Source organism: Poecilia latipinna, unplaced genomic scaffold, assembly GCF_001443285.1.
Source record: "Poecilia latipinna isolate Pla-1442-1.1 unplaced genomic scaffold, P_latipinna-1.0 Scaffold2121, whole genome shotgun sequence".
NCBI classification, from domain to species: domain Eukaryota; kingdom Metazoa; phylum Chordata; class Actinopteri; order Cyprinodontiformes; family Poeciliidae; genus Poecilia; species Poecilia latipinna.
In genome coordinates, this window is record NW_015114737.1 from 79,615 (window position 1) to 101,403 (window position 21,789).

Genomic DNA, 21,789 nt, shown 5'->3' on the forward strand with positions numbered 1-21,789 from the left:
ATTAATTAAATTGGTGAAAAATACATTTTAAATTTAGTACAATAGGAAAATGATTCAGAAAACATTCAGAGTCGGCCGGAGCTGGAAGGCTGCTGAGCTACAAACGTGAAGCGTTTGAGGAATGTGGGACATCTCAGCGCTGGACGGATTCAGATTCCTTTAGTTTCATCATCAGGAAGTTTTATACTCAAAAACATTTACAGCAAAAAATGAATTGAAATCACTTCAACATGAGCTTCCATCCCTTAAACAGAGGAAGCGATTATTAGTCACGTTTCCATCAATGTTTTTAATTATTTTAAAGTATTGGAAGTGATCAATGGAAAAATAAATTCATGCTCTCTTGTGGTGGTTTTTCTGCTGCAATATAAAGTTTTTTCATGTATGTTAATGTCTGAGATCTCAAGTTTTATATATTTTTCTTCATAAACTTTGATCGGATATTAACAGAAACTTTCCATAAAAATACATTCAGACAGTTTGGAGAATTTTTGAGTTATTTTCATGAAGTCATTGGACGGTTTTTATCGTTTTTCTTGTTGGTAAATAAAGAGTCGTTTTCATATGCAGCTCCTGCAGAAACAAAGTAATAAATCGATTAAAATCAGTTTCTGAACTGGAGTTTAGATCTTGGTAATGAACTACGGTCTGCTCTGATGGAGGAGGAGGAAGAGGAGGAAGAGGAGGAGGACCTGGTAACGAGTCTCCGGGTGGATCCGATACGTTTGTAGCAGGAAATGCCACAAATCAGACGTTTCCACCCAAAACAATCCGCAGCGGCCATCTTTACTGCCTGAACTGAGCGCTGCTAGGGGTCGGCTATGTTCTTCTGCTGCTGCTTTGGAGTCAGAAACCGTTCATGCAGAAGTCTGGTTGCTGTCAGACTGAATTAGTAGCAGAAACGACAACGCAGAAAAAAAAAGAAAAAGATTTCTGCAAAATTAATCAGAACTGAGTATCAGGACCTGCTGGTGAACGTTGCCATGGTGAACCCGTTTTTAAGGTCGTCACACCAAAGAGACTGAAAATGAGTCCAATCCAGGAAAATGGATCGAACATTTTCGTCCTCAGCAATGAGGACGAACGATTCAGTTCACCAACCATTCAGTTCACCAACCATTCAGTTCACTTGCAGCAGCCGTTTCTCAACTTACAGCGTCAAACTCAGTTTCATTTTGGGCCAAATCAAAAATCTGAATGTTCTTAAAGGGCCGGTTGTGCCACAATGCATTGATAAAACCCATTAAACTGTTAATAAGTAGCTGTTTGTTTCAGTTTTCAAAAAGTGTTTCTTAAATAATATTGAACATCTTTCCACACTGATCAGTCCTCCAGGATTGTGGGATTGTTTTTGTGTTTTTTGCAATCAAAAACACAGATGTTGCTAATTTATAAATATTTGTAAGGATTTTTACAATATTTGCATTAATGTAACTTTTTATTGATCACCTTATCGAATTTATCAAAAACCCAATGTCATTGATCAATTTTGAGAAAAATCTACAGTAAAATCAGAAAAAACAATGTGGCGATCTGTCGATTTTGTGTGAATTTTGCAGATTAAAAAAAAAAACTTCAGGTACTAATTGACATAATTTGGAGCATAGAGGGCCACATAAAAAGCTACAGCGGGCCAGATTTGGCCCCCGGGCCCTGAGTTTGACACATGTGACTTAGAGTGAAATCCAGCTGCTTGGAGCTGCTTCTGGTTCAAAGTAAAAGGAGCCCTGACCAACATGGCTGATGTGTAATGACGAAATGTAACGTTGGTTTCTGGTTGGTGACTGTATGACATTTTTATGACTTTATGTTTTTGTGATGCAAAGCTCTTCAAACTGCCTCAATTGATTGTTTAATTGATTGATAATCCAGCACATAACAATAATCAGAACCAGTATGGTGTGATGTCAGAGTGGTCCAGTTTCCTGTGATGCTGTCAGTAGACACCAGTCCCATCCCAGTAAGACTTCCTCTGACTTTTAACCCCTGATTTAAAGGAACCAGAACCGAGCTCTGGCCCGGCTCTCTGGGGGTGTGATTACCTTCCCCCGTAGTGCCCATGCAGCGTGTGAATCGGACTCACCACCTGCCGGGTTGTGTTCCGGCTCTGCTCCGCCGCCGTCCCGCCGCCCTCCGCGCCGACACCCGGCGCCCGCTGGGCGTCCTGCTCCGCGCTGGGCTGCGGCTGCCGGTGCTTGCTGGCCCGCTTGGCCTTGTTCTGCAGCAGCCGCTGGTGCAGGCTGATGGTGTGCTGCCGGTCCAGCTCCAGCCGCTCCGGCGTGGCGCCGTCGTAGCGGGTTTCGCAGTTGTTGTGATGCTGCCGGAAGAGTTCGATCCTCCGGCGGAGCCGCTCCATCACCGCGCTGTGTCGCGGTGTAACAAAATCCGCCATCATCAATAAAGACCTGCAGTGAACTCCCGCCTCAGGTTTCGTCCATAAAATGCAGATTATGGCTCTCTGTCACTCTGGGCGTCTATACACCCCCCTGGCCCTTTACAAAGACTCCTGTGCTGGCTCCATGGAGGCGACCTTTGTCTCTAACGGCCTTCAGTCGCAGCGGCACTCACTGCCGGAGAGGAAAAGTAAGGTTTCTGGGTAAAATACCGTTCAGCCTCCTCATTTCAGTTGCTAAACATCAGCTCATTTAACTGGCTGAGCTACTGGAGCCACAGTCGCTTTAATGGTATCTAAAACCTGCTGCTTTCTGGATAAAAACATCTCCAAAACAAACACCAAACTAACTCCCGACCAGCTACTGAAACTTAGCACATTCCTGCACTCTAAATCAGAGCCAAATATTCGGAAAACTCACACAAACTCGGTGTGTTTGAGACCCGGGAACCAGCGGCCTCGGCCCGGACGCCGGGTTCTGTGTTGGAGGTGGTTTTCCACCCGCTGGGAGCGGCATTACTGCTCTCCAACTTAGCCCAAACTTTTATTTTGAGTCGGGAGTTAGCTTTGTTTAGCGAATAGGAGCTAGGACGCTGAAGTTGGCTTCCGATTCAAGTAAAGGACTACTTCACAGTTTTTAGGGACTCTTTGACAATCTTACTACATTAACAGGTCGAAATCCAGAACATACAGTGACCGGATCTGGACTTAATTACCACAAATAGTTTTAAGCCAACGGTTTAAAACTATCTGTATTTAAAGAAAATTTTATTCAACTGTGTAAACTCACCCAAATAAAACAAATCTTGATGGATAATAAAAATAGTTTTAAGTAAAATGTCTTTCAGTGTAGAATTTTAGTTCATACTAAGCCACTTCAAGACTTAAAGCAGGATCCAATCTAATATGATTAAAACAGCTTCAAATAGCTTATTACTCTCTTTTTATAAACACCAGAAACGTTTTATAAATTACACAATCTGTTTTTTAATGAATACAGTAAGGCTTTATTCAGGTTTGGCCTTTAAATGTAGTGTTAATTCTAAACTAGATGCAACTAAAAGTATACCGGATTCCTTTAAAACTGTGAACTAGCCTTTTATTCAATCGACCAACCGGATGCCAACTTCGCCATGGTGAGCTAACTGTGAATCAAACTTATAACTTCTAAAACAACAATTTCATAGAATGATTAAATCTACGGCTTTCACTTTTCTAAATACTGTATTTTAAAATTTAAGGTTTATCACACTTACTGTGAAAATGTAGCAGTCCGCTCTCCCTAAAGCATCTGTCCGGCGAACAGCAGCTGATCCTCCGCCTCCCTGTAGCCGTTAGCCGCTGTGTTATGGGTCGACGGGCCTGAATCATTTAAATAAATCCTCATACTTTAAGTGGCTTCGAATCACCGCAGCGGATATTCCTCCTTCTCTATGACCGAGCCCGAGTCGGGGAATGAGAGATTCAGAGCGAGCCACAGCACAGGCTAACCGCGTCCCTCCTCCCTGCTTCTATTGTTTCCCTGCGAACAGGCAGCTCTGTCCGGCCATCTTGGAAACTTTCTCTTTTCTTCCATCAGTGAGGAATGTTCCTGCTCCCGCCTCACTGTTGACTGACAGCCGAAGCAGCCAATGAAAAACGGACATCGCCTCAAAGCTCACGGACAGCTAAGAGTAACCAATCAGAGGCGAGTATTGCCAGTCGACGTCAGACGAACAGCAGAGCCAATCAGAGCGCAACTGATCTGATCTAATTTTAAATTAAATTTACTTGTCAGACTTGAATTAGCAGAAATCTCATCAATGTTGGAAAATTTTTGAAATACTAAAGCAGAAAATGTCACTATGGAAAAATACTGGTTAATTATTTCATTAAAATTATATACAATTCCCAAATATTCATTATGTATAAATGTGCTTGTTTAAAAACAGAGAACAGTATTCTTTTTCCTTTGTGAAAACCCATAAGAACTTTCTCCTGCTAATAAACAACTTTTAAAATAAATTGTAATTGTTTACATTTGAGAAAAATGCTACACTATTTGTATTTAAGTAAAACTGTCTCGAATAGAGGAGGGCAAATTGATCCAAAATATTAATAATATCGACAAGAACTTGATATCAGTATCAGATCAATACTTTAGTTTCAGATTCGGTCTTGAAATTTTATTATATTTTTGTATCATAGGTTCTCTTTTGCTCTTAAATCTTTTTTTTTACTTTATTAAGGAATGCAGTTTTTTTTAAATGTTTATATAAAATATTTTGTCAAAACCTATAAATTTCGTCAAAATGTATCCTAGATTGTAACTAAATAATTAAAACAAAAAACAAAAAAAACAAAAAAAACAATAAAGATCAGAAGTTTAATTTATTAACCAAAAATATATATCAGTATTGGTGATACTGGCCCTCCACTACTTATCAAATGAATGGTATTTTTTACTCTATTACTTTCGTACTCTTTCCAGCTCTGAATAAACAAACTGCAGTCGTTGAGTCAGTTTCCATTGATCCTTTTTTATTCATCAAAACAAACATTTGCTTCATCGACATCAGGCCCCTCATCACAGTGTTTCATTCACAGCCAGGCTTTCTGCAGCCGGTCGCTTCAAACCGCCAGAGGAAGTAAAAACGCAGCAGATACAGTGTTCAGCTCACAGACGGAGCACGGTCAGCCCCCAAACTCACTGTCCAGATCAACCCACAGACCGGCCAATCCCAGCGGGCGTTCACAAAGGACTTGAGAAACCCCCAGTGAGAAACTGTTTGGCTGTGAACTGCCCCTCACCTGAACAACCTCAAGAAAATCCTGATTTTTACATCTTTTAACAAGAAAAGAACATATTCTAAACACAAAAACAAAAGTTTGACCAAAAAAAAAGTGAAATTAAAACATTTTTAGACATTTGCTCCATGATTCCTATATAAGCCTGAAGACTGGGGACGACCTCTGGGACTTCAAAATATTTAAACTTCTACAAAAAAACCTGTTAGAAAACATCAGAAACTATTGTCCCTCAGAGTTTAAGCAAAAGCAAAGAGGAGTCAGAGAGGAGACGCTTTGTAAAAAAATCATTAAATCCAGTTCAACTGCACAGGAATTACCAATAAAATGTCTGCCAGCTCAGGCTAATTCATCTGCTGCAGGTCGCATACTGTCTACCAAGAGCTACTTCACAGAACCCCGCTGAAAATGATTCCTTTAAGGGAACAATTACAGAGCAGGACTTTATCGTTTCTGACAGATTATCAGGATTTTTCTCATTTGGTTTTATTTTTATTTCAAGCTGTGCAGTGATTGGATGAAACAGAGGTCATGTGTGACGTCATGATGAAATCAACGGGAAGCTCAGGAGCAACAACGGAGACTTCAGCACCACCTCTGGTAGTGAGCTGAAACTGCAGGACAGGACACCTGAGGTTCTGATATTTAAATACGTCAAAACTTGAAATGCATAATTTATTAAATGTAGAACTATATGTACCTCAATTATATGTGGATAATTTGATTTCACAAACTAGATTTCATGATTTAATAAATTATTTCATGTTCCTGTGCTGAAGCACATCAATAAACGAATGCATTGGGCGGGATTAAGGCAAACTGACATCTGATTGGCTCCTTCAAACAGCAAGTCAAGACGCCTGCCCAGTTAACTGCGACTCTGAGGTCAATATTTTGTAAATAACTTAAATTGAAATTTATTTACTACAAACCCTGGAGGAGAAACTGCAGCCTCTACTTCTGTGCTTTGAAATATTGCTGATAAATTCAGCAGAGCTCACTGTGGTCTGGCAGGATCACCGTTAGCCTGGTAGCTAACAGCAGCTAATGGTCTGTGGCGAACGTATTAACGATATCTCAGACCAAACTACACATATGGGGCGGGAGTTGTTCACCCAGAGTTTGTAATAAGTAAATAAACAATTTAATTGTTAGTAAAATCATTTCCACAATTATAGTGAAATTTCAAGCTGAGTCAGAGCTAACTGGGAAGTTGTTTACTTGACTGCAGCAGCCAATCAGACATCAGGGTCCCAGCTTCCATAATCCCGCCCATTGAGTGTGATGGGTAAAATCGACAGTGTAAGTGAAGTCATGATGCGCTTCAGAGCACGAACATGAAATAATACATTTAATTGAGGCACATATAGGTCAATATTTAATCCTTGCTGCATTTATTTCCAATTTTTAAAAATTAATGATATATTATTGACATTTTATCATGATTATTTAATCAGTTATTAATTTAAAGTGTTATAGAAAGGGGGCGGAGCCTCTGTGGTGCTGAGCTGGAGGAGGCAGGTGAGCCAAACATCCAGGTGTTTCCTGTCTGACCCACCGACGGCAGAGTGTTTCAGGAAGAAGCTAACAGACAGCTAGCGCTCTAGCGCCGACAGGACAACAGACATGGAGAAAAGTCGGAGTGTTCCCAGTTTAAGCCTCCTCCAGCCGCTAAGCTCTGGCTTTATTAGGCAGCTAACAGGCTAACACTGAAGTGCTACAGTTAGCGGTTAGTAGTTGGTTATCTGTGGGCAAGTTGGTCAGCCGCCCATCTAGTCCAGCGGGGCGACCATCTTCCTGTCAACAGTCTGCTGATTGGAGGAGCAGACAGAGCGTTGCCCCCTGCAGGTCGGAATGATGCAGTGAATCTCTGTTAAGCTCTAAAACAAAACGTCCAAAACCGGATCGAGCTGGAATCGTCATCAAATTTCTGTTGGCTTCGCTGCTTTTACTGGATCCGTTCAGGCTTCGTGGCCTCAGGAAGGAGGAAGAGGAGGAGGAAGACGAGGGGGAGGGAGAAAGGTCAGGAGGTCAGGGTTCAGAGCCATCAGTCCTTTCTGAGCCTCCTGCTCCTGGGAGATCTACGCAGAATATCGTCTTCTTTCTGTGGATCAGAACAAAATCAGCATTTAAATTATTTCACTATATTTAACTGGAAAATAAAGTAAAAGTTTTATATACAGTTTTTACCCCAAATTACTGGAATATTTCCAAAATGTGTTGGTCCCACAGAGTCACTTCCTTGCATCGAAGTATTTTTTTAATCTCAGAACCAGAACCCAGGAGGGAAACTGTCAGCCGGGTTTCCATCAAAGTTTTTGCTTTAGGCACATTTTTAATTATTGAGTTGGAAAATATTGATATAAACAGCAAAAAAACCCAAAAAACCTAAACTTCATAAAAAATATCATCTTTCCACTTCCCGTTTATTCCAGCCTCACGTCGACACAGATTAAATCTTGTTCTGAGTTTCCTGGTGGATTCGCTCCAAACCAGCAGACAGAAACATCTTCCAGATTAAAGCCCGACGCTAAACTGGACCTCAGCTAATCTGCCCGGCAACAGCTCCAGGTTGAGGGTTACAGTGTAATTAGTGATGCTACGGGCCAGATCCACCTCCATCAGGCCTGGCGTTAAACCAGAAGGTTTCAGACTGAATGCGGCGGTTCATCCTGGTTTTATCACACCAGAACCCATTCAACATGAACGCAGTTCTTCCTCACCTCTTCTGTCGTGGCCTCCTTCTCTCCCTCCTCTTCCTCAGCAGCAGCCTCTTCTTCATCATTCTTGTCCTCTGCAGCTGGAGGAAAATAAACCAAACGGTTACAGAACCAGAACTGGGGGACGAACAGAACCGGGTCAGTGAGAGAGCTAACCCACCTGGTCTGCTCTTCGCCTCCTCAGCCTTATCCTCTTCCTCCTCGTCCTCCTCTTCCTCCTTCACGTCAGGCTGAGGTTCGTCTGTCTTCTTGTATTCGGCTGCCGGAGTCGTCTTCTTCTCCTGCAGAAAACAGATTCATGAATTTTCATCAGGAAGAGCTGTCTATAAGCCGCTCTTCATCAGCACTACAGCTACGCCACAACAAGCTAGGCTAGGAGGAAGAGGAAGAGTCACCGGCTGGAGGCATCCGGCTCCCTTCAGCTCTTCCTGTAAGCTGGTGAGACTCAGCGAGTCCTGAGCCGACCCAGAGGAGCTCTGTGGACACCCACCATCATCATCATCATCATCACAAATCAGAATGCCACTACAGACACGTTGCAGTGTGACGTCACAAAAAAGCTGCTAGCCAACAATGGCTAGCTTTGGTTTCAGCTGTCAACATGACGCTCTAAATCTTAAATGTGCGTCTGATATAAAAAGAAAAAGATAGTACTTTGCTAGAAATTGTCAACATTATAAAAAACAATAAGGGAGAGGGAAGTAGGTGAGCTATGCTATGCTAGCTTGACTGTGACAACCTCAACATGTAGATCTGCTGCAGAATTGGGTGTTTCGGTTCAGTAAAAAAACAAACAAAAAAAACAAAAACAAATAAAAAATAAGGTGATCTAAACACCAACTCTGACAGATCATCAGTAGAGCAAGTGTTTAGATGAGCTAATCAACCACTGCTGCGCTAGGTTAGCTATTAACAGTGGTAGCTAACCTACCACAGCGATCACTTATTAATAATCACAAATAAACATCAAGCCTGAAAGCATAAAACTATAACCGACTGAATGTTCTGCTCTTTGTGTGGAAAATGTTTGAGTGTTTTTTGGTGCTGAATCCTGAAACATTAGTGGCGTTGTTTTTAGTCGGTTGCTATGGCAATGAGTCTGCGTGTAGCGTAGCCGACACAGAGCGAGGAAAAACGAATCCAGCAGTTTGAAGTTATGTTTTAATGGGTTTCTGCATCATTTTTCCCTTTGCTGTGGCGCTCTGCACTGGATTAATAATCCCTTCATCTCCAGGTTTTATCTTGTTAGCGGTTCTACCGGCAGCGCGCCACGGATGGAAACTAAAAGTAGAGACTATTTGCCCTCCTGCTTTGTGCACAAAATTTCCGGATGTAAACAACAACACGCAACGTGTCTGTAGTGATGCACAATGAGATTATAAGCTCCAATTTCAGGGAAACATTTCAAGTATAAACAGCAAATAAATAAACTGAAGGTGTGCTACTGCAGTGCTTCGTAATCATCATCATCATCAAAGAGCTGCAGGATCCAGCCTGCTAGAAGATGATTGGTTAAAATAACAGCCTGAAGCTTTGGAGAAATCCTCCCATCTTTCCTTCCTCCAGAGAAGTGAAGGATCACACAGGAAGTTGGAGGTTTTGTGTGTGTGTGTGTGTGTGTGTGTGTGTGTGGTACCTTGCCCGTGCAGCAGAAGACGATGATGAGGACGAGAGGAAGAGCCACAGTGAGGACGTAGACGATCCAGAGCCAGGGTCGCTCCTCTGCAGCGGTTAGCATCTGGGCTGCCAGACCCGGCTGAGAACCAAACAAGCATCCACTTAATTCACACACATTCCTGTCTTTATGCCCCAGCAGGGCCCGGTCTGAAGGACCCTTAAGTTTCTGCATTTATCAGCAAAACCCCATGAAGCAGTTTCATTCAAACTTCCAGAAACTCTGCAGGACTTTATGTGACCAACAGGAGAGAAGTGGAAAACAAAAACATGTGTTTTAGAATGGCCTAGTCAAAGTCAGAGCTTAATACACCTGAGAGTCTGTGAAATGAAAACTGATCCGCAGGAGATCTGCGGCCAGAGTCGGTTCTACCGAGAACTGCTGGATATAAAAACATGCCACACTTTTCAGATTTTTAAAATCTGTAAACAGCTTGAAAGCCATGAATAACTTTCTCTCCATGGACTGTGATGCAGATTAGAAAGTTTTAGGGGTGTGAATAATTTAACAGCTTTGCTGTAGGTCAGATGTTTACTGGAATGTGAACGATTCAGCATCAGGTCGTTTCCTCTGATCTAAAGGAGAAAAACAAACCAAAGAGATTCTGCAGAACTAAGGCGCGTTTATTTCTGCTTCATCCAGAGTTAAACAACAGGAGGGAGAAAAAGGACCTAAAGATTCTCGTCATGAACAAATGAATCAGTCAATCAGTGAATGATTCAATCTGAACAATGACAGCATCGTCCAGCAGACATTTTGTTTCCAGATTTGTTCTTCATGGACTCACCTCAGCAGCGCCCTCTGCTGCCTTCTTCAGCCCCCAGCTGTCGGCGGCCCAGCGCTCGGCCGTGTTGCGGTCGTTGGTGATGAAGAAGTCGTCGAAGAAGATGTCAGAGGTCATGGACCAGAGCTCGAGTCCCAGGGCGCTGAACGGTGTCATCTTGAACGGCTGCAGGTCCTCGAAGTAATCCGGGTTGGGAATCTTCCTCGGCTTCCAGATCCCCTGACAGAGCAGCAGATTTAATATTTCTGAACAATATTCCACATCCAGATACAAGAACCCGAACTTAGCACAGATATTTTGAGTGACTAGCTTTGTTGAAAAACTACCGTTCATTAATGAAAGTCAAGATGGCCGCCAGGGTCAACAAGGAAAATTTATTTTTGCATTAAAATTGCCAATATTGGTCACAGATTAAGACTTTTTGTGTTAAATCAGATGTAATTGGATCAGCAAATATCAGATTTGTGGATATTATTTTGATTTTTTTTTTTTAAGATGGCTGCCATGGAAAAGTTATTTTTGAACTAAAATCAACAATTGGATAAATGTGTTTGGTGTCAGATCATAGCCTACGTATGTTGAACCGTAAATATGTAACATATTTTCTTGACCTTGTGTTTCCTTGTCCTGCTGTACATTTTTCAAAATGGCTGCCATGATTGTAATAGAGAATATATGTTTGCACTAAAATCAGCAGTAGCTGTTGCCACTTTTGGACACTGCTAACCAAAAAGTTATCTTCGCTACCTTTGCTAAACAAGAATCTTACCTCTGCTAGTGTTAAACTGTAAACACATAAAAGAAACGAGCAGAAGCCAACGCTAAACTGCTAAATATGTAAGAACATTAGCAGAAGCTAATGCTTAACTGGTAAATGTATAAAACTATAAGAAACTAGTGCTGACCTTTGCGCCACATCTTCTCCTTCGAGTTGGGGACTGGTGTGATGATCGCTAACAGCAACGTTGTCAGTTTGTGATTTTGCTAAATATTATTACTTTATGACTAGGATGGCCAAATCCAAAAACATACAATGTGACATAAAGGTCATCCAAGTCATGAAAATAAGGAGCATTTTATGGTAAAAGGTTTAAAAGGCTCAACACGGAGCCATCTTGAAAAGTGCTGATATTCATAGCTGATAAGATTTTCACAGTAATATGGCGCACTAAAAAACCCGGAAACACGGTCAGAACCCAAGTACAGGAACCGGACCGAGCCCGTCTCAGAGTATCAGAACCCACCTGGTAGTTGGGATTGTCCACCATGGGGGGCTTCCACTTGCCCTTGTAACTGGGGTTGTCGATCATTGGCCGTTTCCAGGGGCCGCAGCCAGGGGCGCTCTCGCAGGCGGGGTTGGGGACCTGGGGTGCCTCCCATTCTCCGTCCATGTCCTCATCCCTGCAGGAGACGGAACTGTCACAGCTGCCAAACGGGGAGGACTGTCGGTGGTTTAGGTTGCCATGGTGACTCACCAGTCGTCGGGTTTGATGGCATCGGGGTCCCCGATGTACTCGGCCTCATCGTCCAACCAGCCGTCCGGTTTCACGGCATCTTCATCAGGAATCTGAGCAGGAGCGTCCTCGTCCCTAAGAAGAAACATCATGAGCGACGGCTAACGAAGCTAACGAAGCTATGCTGATTCACACGGCTAGCTTAGCTAACAGCCTTATTCCTGCCTGTGGGACTTGGCTTAGATCAACTCTCTTCTGCGTTGATTTTATTTTCTTCAGGACTCTTGGTACGCAAAGTAAATCTTACTTCCTGGTATGTTTCAGCAGGGCCGGACTTAGGATGGTGTGGGCCCCTGGGCATGAGAAAAGGTGCAGACCCTACTTAATCACTGTTATATATATATATATATATATTTATATATCACAAACCTTATCTACCTACAAAGAAACAAAAATCAGCCACTGTCCACCATGAGAGGCTGATGGACAGACCCAACCACCAGGTCATCTCTACATGCAGGTTTACAATAGTCACTCCATGATTGTTATACAGTTGCTATATTTTTTTGCTATATTTTGAACACACGTACAAAAGAATTTCAGCAAGTCAGATTTGTAAAGATATGTAATTGGCCAGAAAATTTCAACTGGTGCACCTTTAATGAATGCAAAGACCATCACTACAAACAAAATATACTTAGTAGTTGTTAAAGAAATAGTTGAACATCTTGAATATGTCTATTCAACAGAACATTCCTAAGGAAGAAAAACTGGACAATGTTCTCTATCCATCCTCTATTTATTGATCCTTCTTCATCTATATCTTTATCTGTCTCTCTCCTTCTTTCAGTTTGTATCAACTGTATCTTTCTCTGTAATTATCAGGTTTATTTCCTTATCAAGTTCAGACAGTCAGGTTATTTCCCCTCTGAGAGCCAAACCTGGATTTTAGCTGCGTGTCAGGGCAGGGCGGGACTGTACTGTTAATTTGTACAGTCGGCCCTTCACCTTATGATTAGGACGGTTCCTCCAGCCGCTGCTAGCTGGAGGCTAAAGCTAGCTCTGCTTTTTTAACTTCGCATTGAGCAGAGCAGTCGCTTTATTGTTCTGACTTTAGCGGTTTTCTTTCTCTTTGAATCGTTGTGCTGCTTTTTTCCACTCACAGAAATCCATTTCACAGCATCAGACTTTTAGCATCATTTAAAATACAAAACCCAGCCACGGTGGATGGAGGATAACTCGGCCTGTGTTTGGATGTACTCACCGCTTGGAGCTGGCTTTCAAAACGCGATCTGGAGAAGAATCGTTTCTGATGTTTGTAAAGATGTTCCGATGCTTTAAAATTAACATCCACATTCCCTGCTTCTTGCTCAGTCCAGTAAGCTCACACAATTTTTACCCAAAGCGCAGGATCAGTACTGTGAGGGTGGTCATCGCTGTGACCAGTGAAGAAGTTCACCTTCCGCCGCCTCTGACTCCCCGGCAATGGATCAGTCAGAGATCCAGGTTCTGGCATACCATAGAACTGCTGTTAGCAAGGCTAACGTCTTGAGAAGCGGAGAGGGACGATGGATCAGTTCCATGTCCAATATGGGTTTTAAAAAACCCTGTTAGCTTGGATATTTTCTTCATCACCTCTCGGTCGCGCTTTTCTTTTTCTTTCGTCATGCGCTCCACTGTCATTCATTCTGTTGTCCGCCATCGTGAGAAATCCCTCACTGATGCTCCACCCCAATGTGTAAGAACCAATAATAATCAAGCATTCATGATGGACATTTGCCAGAACAAATCAGATGTTTTTTCAACAGCACCACCAAAATCCTCTGGCCAGTGATAAAATTAAGGCATTCTGACCTTATTCTTTCACAAAAATACAAAGCATCTTTCACCAGGTAAGCCTGCGCTAAAATCCGGGCTGGTGTCTCAGAGATCTGGACTCGGATCTTAGTTTTCCCCCCAGAATAAGTGTCCTTATCAGAAAATCTCTTTTATGCTGATGACACCGTGCTGCACATGTAAAATTTCATGATGAACATGAAGATTGTCTATGTATTTTGTCAGGACCCATGTAGTGTCCAAACAGAAACAAAGCTTATCAAACTAAATGATGAGCTTTAAGGACCCTGGATGAGCAAGTTAACTAGATCTGCTTTACGTAATTAATTTTAGCCAATGTAACCATGGTAACTGCGCATGGTTTTCTAAAAAGAAAAGGTGAAGCAACAGCAGATTCTGACCAGTCTTCAGGTTTCACGGCGTCGGGGTCCTGGATCTTTGGCCTCTCGTCCCAGTCCTCCGGTTTGTGGTCGTCAGGGTCCTCAATCTCAGCAGGGGGGTTGACGGGGGGCGTCATGTCCTTCAGCAGGTTGCCGCTGTTCACCACGGTCTGATCCACCAGAACCTCAAAGCTGTTGTCGGCATTCACCACTGGGGGGCGTTAGAGCACAGTTACACTCTCAGAACTCTGTGTGTGTGTGTGTGTATACTTGTTTAGCTAACTCATGAAGACTCACACTTAACCTCCAACATTGTGAGGACATTTTGCCATGTCCACACACATGAACATTTCACAAATTCAAGATTAAGAATTTGTAAAATGTTTAATTTCACAAATTATTAATTAAATTTAAGACCTGTATCAAGACAGAACTATACAAAAAAATCTACATTATTTTTTTTATTTCAGATGGATACACGTCTTAAATGCAATATTCTTGTGTACAGTTCTGTGTTTGTGAATACCGTAAATTCTGGACTACAGAGCACACCTGATTAAAAACTGCATGTTCTAATTTTGGAAAGAAAATAAATTTTGCACTTGTGTAGAGTGCACCAGATTTTAAGCTGCAAGTGTCCCACGTTATAACGTGCGATACTTAATAAGATATTACATGTGAGGGTTTTTGAAATTATAGTTTTGATTTGTGAAAGTGCTCTTAATTTTTGTACAATTTCATTGGACCTCTGACAACTAGATGGTGTGCTGTTACAAGGCAAAATGTTTTTACTGGTTTAAAAAAAAAGAAACGCATTAGCTGCACCTTAGTATAGGCCGCAGTGTTCGAAGCATGAGAAAAATGTAGCGGCTTATAGTCCGGAATTTATGGTAGATATTTCTTGTCTGTGTGAATTTTGTTTTTTATGTATTTTGTATATTTGTGGGCGTTTCCGTCTATGTGACTGAAGAAAATGAATCTGCATGCCTCTGAATTAAAGGCATACAGATTCTTGTATCTGTATAAAAGATACAGATACAAGAATCTGTATGCCTTTAATGTTAAAGATAATATAGATTATTGTCTATATTGTCAAGAATTTAAAGTTTTACATTTAAGAATTTAAATCTTTTTAAGGACACAAAGACACCCTGTCAAATCAAGTCCACACAAGTGCAATGAGAGAGGAGTGTGTATATGTTTTTGTGTGTGTGTGTGTGTGTGTGTGTGTGTGTAAGGTGGCGTACCCAGGGTGTACAGGTGCGTCTTCTTGTCGGTGAAGTAGGACCGCAGGTCGGCGTCGGGTTTCTTGGCGTGCTTCTCCTCGTACTGGCCGGTTTTGGGGTTTTTGTGCCTGAAGATGAAGTGCAGCTTGTAATCTTCTCCGCACTTATCGGGTCCGAACATGATGGTGTACGCCGTCTTGTCCACAAATTGGTCCTGCAGGGACAGAGAGCTCAATGAGACTGAAACCCATTTGGACCGCTGCCACCACCGCCGTCTCTTCAGCAGTGAACCCGACACTGACCAGGTCCAGGCCGGGCGTCTCGCTTAGCAGCTTCACATAGGCGCCGCCACAGTCGATCCCTGACTGGAAGTTCACCTCGTACCTGGACACAAACACCTGTCAGCAGGTTCTGGCTGGACGGAGCAACGACTCTTGTTCTGATCGGGTCTTACTGGATGACGAGGGGCATGGAATCAAAGGTGAAAGGTCGCAGCAGTGGGGCAGAAATGGCGTGATGTTTGGCTCTGGACTTCAGGACCAAACCTTTATCACCGGGCAGCTTGGTGTCCTTCATCTCCTCTACGGCCCATTTACCTGTCCAAACACCATCATCATCATCGCCATCAGCCAATCAGAGGACAACGTTTCATCTGGTACCAACGGTCCGATTCCAACCCAGAAACAAACAGGCATACCATCGTACTTTGCGATCTCTTCATCTGCATCATCCTTCTTTGCCTTGGACAGAACCCACCTAGAACCAAAAATAAACCGGGTCAAGGAGAGCTACCAGATTCGGATCAGAACCAACCAGGTCCAGATCAGAATCAACCGGGTCAATAAGAAATATCGAGTTTGGATCAGAACCAGTCGCTTCTCTTGACCCAACAACCAGAATGGCAAGTGGTAAATGGACTGAGCTTATATTTTCCAATTTCCAATCATTTTGACCACTCAAAGCACTTTATACCTTTGAGTGGTCAAATAATACCTTTGAGAGTCACATTCACCCATTCACACTCACACATTCACACATCAGTAGGCAACTTGGGGTAAAGTGTCTTGCCCAGGGGCAGGCCGACATATGGCAGGAGGAAGCTGGAATCGAACCTACAACCTTCCGATCACAAGATGACTACTTCACCCAGAGAAACCTCTTCATTTGTATCGGCTTTTGCGGTCCAGTTCAACCAACTGGATCAGAACAGAACCGGGTCAGGTGTGTGCACTCACCCGTCCAGGGTCCCCCGGTCAAATGACTCGGCGAAGAAATGTTCCCCCATTGGTTCTGGAGCCTTGTAGGTCACCTGAACATAGAGGAACCACACGTACATTAGGTTCTGATTGGCCAGACCTCAAGTGTCTAAACCGTCGGTAACCACGGCAACAGCACCCAGCGGTCCACCTTGGGCGCAGCGGGGGCTTTTGGTGCGGGCGGGGTTTCTTCGTCCCCATCCAGCTCGTCGTCGTCCTCAGTTCCAGTCAGGTCCAGGTCCAGGTCGTCCTCCACGTCCGCGTCTTCATCCTGGTTCTGGTCCTGGGCCCAGCAGGTGGGCGCCAGGCTGACGCAGAGCAGGCCCGCCACCAGCAGAACAAACAGCAGCGCCTTCTGATGCATGGTCTGCAGACAAGCACAACATGATGCAGCGCTCCATCGCCATGGAGACCACCCAGCCCCTCAGGAGCGGTGGGGGTCCGTCACGATGGAGACCAGCCGGCCCCACAAGACGGGCCGCCTTAATGAGATTGCACCCAGTGGGATTACTGCACACACGCACCAGTGTTTACAGTCATTAGGTGGGAAAGCTAAGCCCACCCCTGAGGAACGACCAATTCGAAAGTGGGCGGAGCCAAGAGTAAGAGGGGCGTGGCCAATAGTAATCTGCAGTGACTGCTTTAAAAAGCTTCTAGAAAATAAGCTCAGGGTTCCATCCTTTGTTTTAACGTCAGTTTCAGTAACATTTTTTCATCCATTAATCCAGTGCTTCTCAAATCCAGTCCTCACACCCCTTACCCTGCATATTTTAGGCATTTCCCTTCTGCCACACACCTGAATTGCATCTCTGGGTGATAAATAACATAACGGTGAGGTAAACATTTAGCCCTCCCTACTTGGAAACACCTGAATAATTTCTGCTGTTAGCTATCAAAACCGTGTGATTTGACAGCTAGCTTGCTGTTACTATAGTTACAACAGTGAGCTGGTGAAGCTGAATAAAGTAGGATGCCACAGACATAACCAAGCAATATTTAAACTAGAGATATTTAAAAAAAAATGTATTTAATCAGGTTTAATAGCAGCAGCATGGAGGCATGTAGGATAAAGATATTTATAAAAAGAAAACAAACCAACAAAAATATACTTTACAGAAAATACATAAAAGTACTGTGCAGCAAATTATTAAAGTACATAATGCAAAATGTACAAAACCTCTTCTGCCAACTTAGCCACTTCCCCCCCTCCCAAAAAAAGGAAATTTAGCAACTTTAATGGCAACAGCATCAATTGCTCTACAGCAGTTCTGGCATGTTTTTGCCACCAGGGGCGCCCCTTTATTAGCTGGAGGATTCAACTGTTCGGCCTACAGAGGGCACCACTGAGGCAGCTTGAGGTCAAATAAAGCAGAATTAAACAAATTTACAGGAAAATGTAAAAAAAAAATCAACACAGAAAATACAGAAAATAGATGAACAGGAAGATTTATAATCAGATTACCAGAGAGTTGCACTTTAAACGTCATCAGATGGTTTTAATAAACGCTGCCTGGACTGGAAGTTCACCTAAACTTGACAGAAATGGATCCGTCATCTACTGGAGGAGTCATTTGGACCAGTTCAGAACTGGCTCTGAACCAGAACAAGAACCACTCCAGGTTCTGGTTCCTGAACAGAGACGGGTCAGAGCAGCAGCTCGTTGCCGAGCAGAGCATGGTTTCCCTCCTGGAGGAAGGTTACCGCAGCAACTTGCTCTGTTCAGGCAGAGTAAAAGCAGAACCGCCTCAGCTTCCTGCTGCCAAACGAGATTCCAGCCGCAGGCTCTGATTGGCTGATAAATCAGACACCTAATCCAGAGCGCCAGGGAGGTGGGACTTCTCCGCTAATCTGATGTCAAAGAGAGCAGGACCTGCTCCAAACTGGGATCTAACTGGTTTCTGACATATGCCAATTGGCCCCAATTGGTCCTTATGGGTTCTGACAGGGTCTAATTGGTTCTAATTAAATGTAACTGGTTCTGACTGTGTTTTATTGGTTCTAACTAGTCCTGAGATGTTTATCACTGTTGACGGTGCTGAACTCATCCAGTCCTGATCCGATCCAGAGCTCATACAGCTGAGGCTAACGCGTCCCCCAGCAGGTCCGACTGGTTCCGACCGGTTCTGACTGGTTTCTGTTTGAACAGAAACAGAGCGGCTCCCTGCAGCCGGCATGGAGGAGAAATCCAGAAAAACGGCTTTTCGTGTCCAGTAAACATTTCCATTTAATTCATCACACCTGCCTTCAAAATAAAAACACAGCAAACTCAATCAAGACGAAGTGATTGATCATCGACCCGGTCTGGTCCAGAAGAACCATCAGAACCTCAGGTTTTACTCTCATTTATGGGTAAAAATATCAACAAACATCTGATTTATGTTTTTATTAAAGCTACAAATTAATATTTAAACCTCAAATTTTCGTCGTTTCACTCATTTAACTTTCCTTCTGGCCATGTTTTATTTTAATATCACTGACGTTTTTCCCATCAGATTTTTGAAGAATGTTCTCGTTTAGTTTAAATTAAAAACATTTTCTAAAACAAAAAAACATTCAACCAAAATAGATATGAAACCTTTTATTCAAGAAAACATCTGGTCTGTTTTCTGCAATAAATTATTATTTTTGTGTTGGATCTATTTACTTACATCGACTTGACCTGAGTTAACTGAAGTGGGCTTGAAACTGCACTTTTCCCCACCCCTTTGGCGGTTTCAGGCCGAGCAGTTAGGGTACGCCAATTTTAAATAAAATGAGGAAGACAACAGGAAGAGACTCGGAGAAGTAGGAAATTCTAACTGAGAAACTCTTTCCTGTTTGACCCCCTCGTGAGAAAAACTCATTCAAGTCTCCTCTGTGTTTTATGAGCGTTTTAGGTTTCCAAACCTGACATTTTGTTTGTTTTATTAAAACATTGCATTTTTAAAGATTTATAATATTTTGTTTATTTTGGAATAATGAGCAAAAAGTTGGTCTGAATATTTCTCATTTACAGTTTAGAGATTAAACATCAACCTGACAAAGTTTTCCATTTACTGCTCAGATTATCTTCCTGAGGAAGACCTGACCCAAAAGAACCAGAGAGCAGGAAAACGGGCCAGACCAGAACCAGAAAGAGGAAAAGCAGCAAACAGACCGGAATTTAAACTTTATGTTGAATCAAAAATAGAAAATATTTCAATTCTGATGTTTGAAACAGAACCTCCAGGTCCAGTTTGTCCAGAACCAATCAGAAATCTACTGGGAGTGGGCGTGTCCGTCTGCTCTCTGACTGGTCAGAAACCAGGAAGTCCTCCAACAGTGGGAGACAAACATTCTGGAGGAAAAACTGGAAAAATCCTCAATGTTAAACTGGGAAAACTGGGAGACGGACCAGGATGAGAATTGGGTGGAGAAGTCCAGCTTCCTGTGACCCAGTTAGTCAGATGATGGTTCTGATAGACGGGCCGCAGATATGGAGGTCCAGTAGTAAATAAACCCGGTTTATTTACTACTGAAACCTATGCATTGGGTGAATATAATAATAATAATAACAATAATAATAAAGTTTTATGCAAATATCTGAAAAACTGCAGAAATTACTGTAAATTTTAGGACAAAAATTTGGTTTTCAGGTCCAATTTTTTTAATTATTACAAACAAAATAATCATTTTAAAACAGGTTAGATGAATGGTTTTTGGGCAAATTTTATTTTTATTTTTTTTTATTTGGCTTCATTTTGTAGTTTAATTCCCATTTTCAGTTGTAAGATGAACTGAGCTTCCTGGCTCTAGGAAATGTCTGGTACCAGTTAATTCATTCATTTATTTTGACCACCAAAACCTAAAATGCTTAATAAATGCTGTTTGTTGAGCAGTTTGTAGAACTATCCTAAACTGACATTTAAATGAAGCATTGTCCTTATTACAGGTCATAAAGTTTTACAGTGTAAACGGAGGAACATAAAACCGGCTGCCTTCATTTTAAACTTATTCTAATAATATTTTGCACCAAATTGTTCTGGGTTTCAACTTTTAGGCTCCTTTATGTGAATATTAATGAACAGAAAACAAATATTCTGCTTATTACACAGACTTAAATTCATTGTGACCTAAAGCCCCCTCTAGCTTTTTAATTTTAATTTAATCTTTAAAGTTAAACTCCAGTTTAAGCCTGCTAGGTCAATGCACATCCAGCCGAGCAGCTCCGGTTTTTCTGGATGTTTCAGCCTGCATTTAAACACCAATCCGGCTCATAAAGCTGCTTTTTAGTGAGATTAAACCGTTTCTGGATCATTGTGGGAGTATTTTGAGGTAAAAAGCCTCCACCGGACCAAGCTAGCAGGCGGTCCGGGTTCACCTGCGGTTAATTAGCCCCAGCTAGCCACTTCGCTCCGACCCACTCTCCGCTCCATGTTTACCCTCCAGAACCCGCAGACAGGGCGCTACCTCCAGCCTCACATCCAGAATCAATCCGCTCCCATCCGGAAAAAGCCGCATTCTCTGTGTTTTCCAGTAAAAAAGCTAATTTGTCGCTTTCTTTACTCACCTCAAGCTCCGAGATGCGACCGCCTGGGAACTAGTGAGGAGGGTCACGTGGAAGAATCACAGGGAAATCTCCGCCTTCCCTGGACGCTGATTGGCCAGCCGGATCCAGGGTCAGACGTTTCCTGTCAAATGGCAGCCGCCCATTGGTTGCAGGAAAATCTCTGTCGGACAGCCAGTCTAAGAACTGAACCTCGTGGACGGTGATGATTGGCGCAGCTGTCACAGGAAATGTGCGCTGATTGGCTGTAGTAAGTCTTTCGAAACCTGAGAAATGGTTTGGGCTGAGACTGAAACTGATTTTATGGTAAAATATCATTAATCGAAAATCAATATCCCTGTTGTTTTATTACAGCTTTATAAACGGCGGCTTATAGAGCGGTCTGGGAAAGACTTACTACATATAGGCCTAATGTAAAAATATGAAATTAGAATAGAAGCAATTTTTTTCACTTGTTGTGGTTAATAACTGTTGAAAAAAAAATTTAATTTTGTTTTTTTATATTTGAAATATTAAAACATAAGAACTCTGTTTCAAAAGCAATAATTACCTTTTTTAAGATTACCGTAATTCAATTAAATTTAGTTTATTGACAGTACCAAATGGGAATTAACACTGTCAACTCAAGACACTTTACAAAACAAGTCATATCACCCATCTATTCCAGTTAATCCTCAATGCCTCTGATTCATTCTGCCCATATTTAAAATCCCTTTACAGCAGTGGTTCCCAAACTTTTTGTGTGTTTGTGTGT

The 21,789-nt window shown here is 42.4% G+C and overlaps 2 protein-coding genes across 4 annotated transcripts in view; both read right to left on the reverse strand.

The window, feature by feature from the left end:
• LOC106936339 (mastermind-like protein 1) overlaps window positions 1-4,017 on the reverse strand; it is a 17,249-nt gene extending 13,232 nt beyond the window's left edge. Inside the window, exons 1-2 of the mRNA XM_015017259.1 lie at window positions 3,649-4,017; window positions 2,043-2,567 (exon numbers count right to left, since the gene is read on the reverse strand). Of these exons, the coding sequence (XP_014872745.1) occupies window positions 2,043-2,395 (353 nt within the window). The 5' untranslated portion in view covers window positions 2,396-2,567; window positions 3,649-4,017. The remainder of the gene's footprint in view (window positions 1-2,042; window positions 2,568-3,648) is intronic.
• Window positions 4,018-4,891: 874 nt separating this feature from the next.
• On the reverse strand, window positions 4,892-21,146 carry canx (calnexin). 3 transcript variants are annotated; one of them, XM_015017262.1, is made up of 16 exons: window positions 21,039-21,146; window positions 16,662-16,877; window positions 16,490-16,563; window positions 15,952-16,010; window positions 15,709-15,850; window positions 15,557-15,638; window positions 15,276-15,468; window positions 14,050-14,239; window positions 11,834-11,947; window positions 11,603-11,759; window positions 10,362-10,577; window positions 9,536-9,655; window positions 8,295-8,375; window positions 8,060-8,180; window positions 7,903-7,979; window positions 4,892-7,283 (listed from the first exon to the last, which is right to left on the reverse strand). In XM_015017262.1, the coding sequence occupies exons 2-16, from the start codon at window positions 16,872-16,874 to the stop codon at window positions 7,227-7,229; spliced, it is 1,896 nt and encodes a 631-aa protein (XP_014872748.1). In that variant the 5' UTR covers window positions 16,875-16,877; window positions 21,039-21,146; the 3' UTR covers window positions 4,892-7,226. The 3 variants fall into 3 exon arrangements, with proteins under 3 accessions (XP_014872748.1, XP_014872747.1, XP_014872749.1); XM_015017261.1 differs by lacking the exon at window positions 21,039-21,146 and adding an exon at window positions 20,939-21,004; XM_015017263.1 differs by lacking the exons at window positions 8,295-8,375; window positions 21,039-21,146 and adding an exon at window positions 20,939-21,004.
• Between the last annotated feature and the right edge of the window lie 643 nt (window positions 21,147-21,789).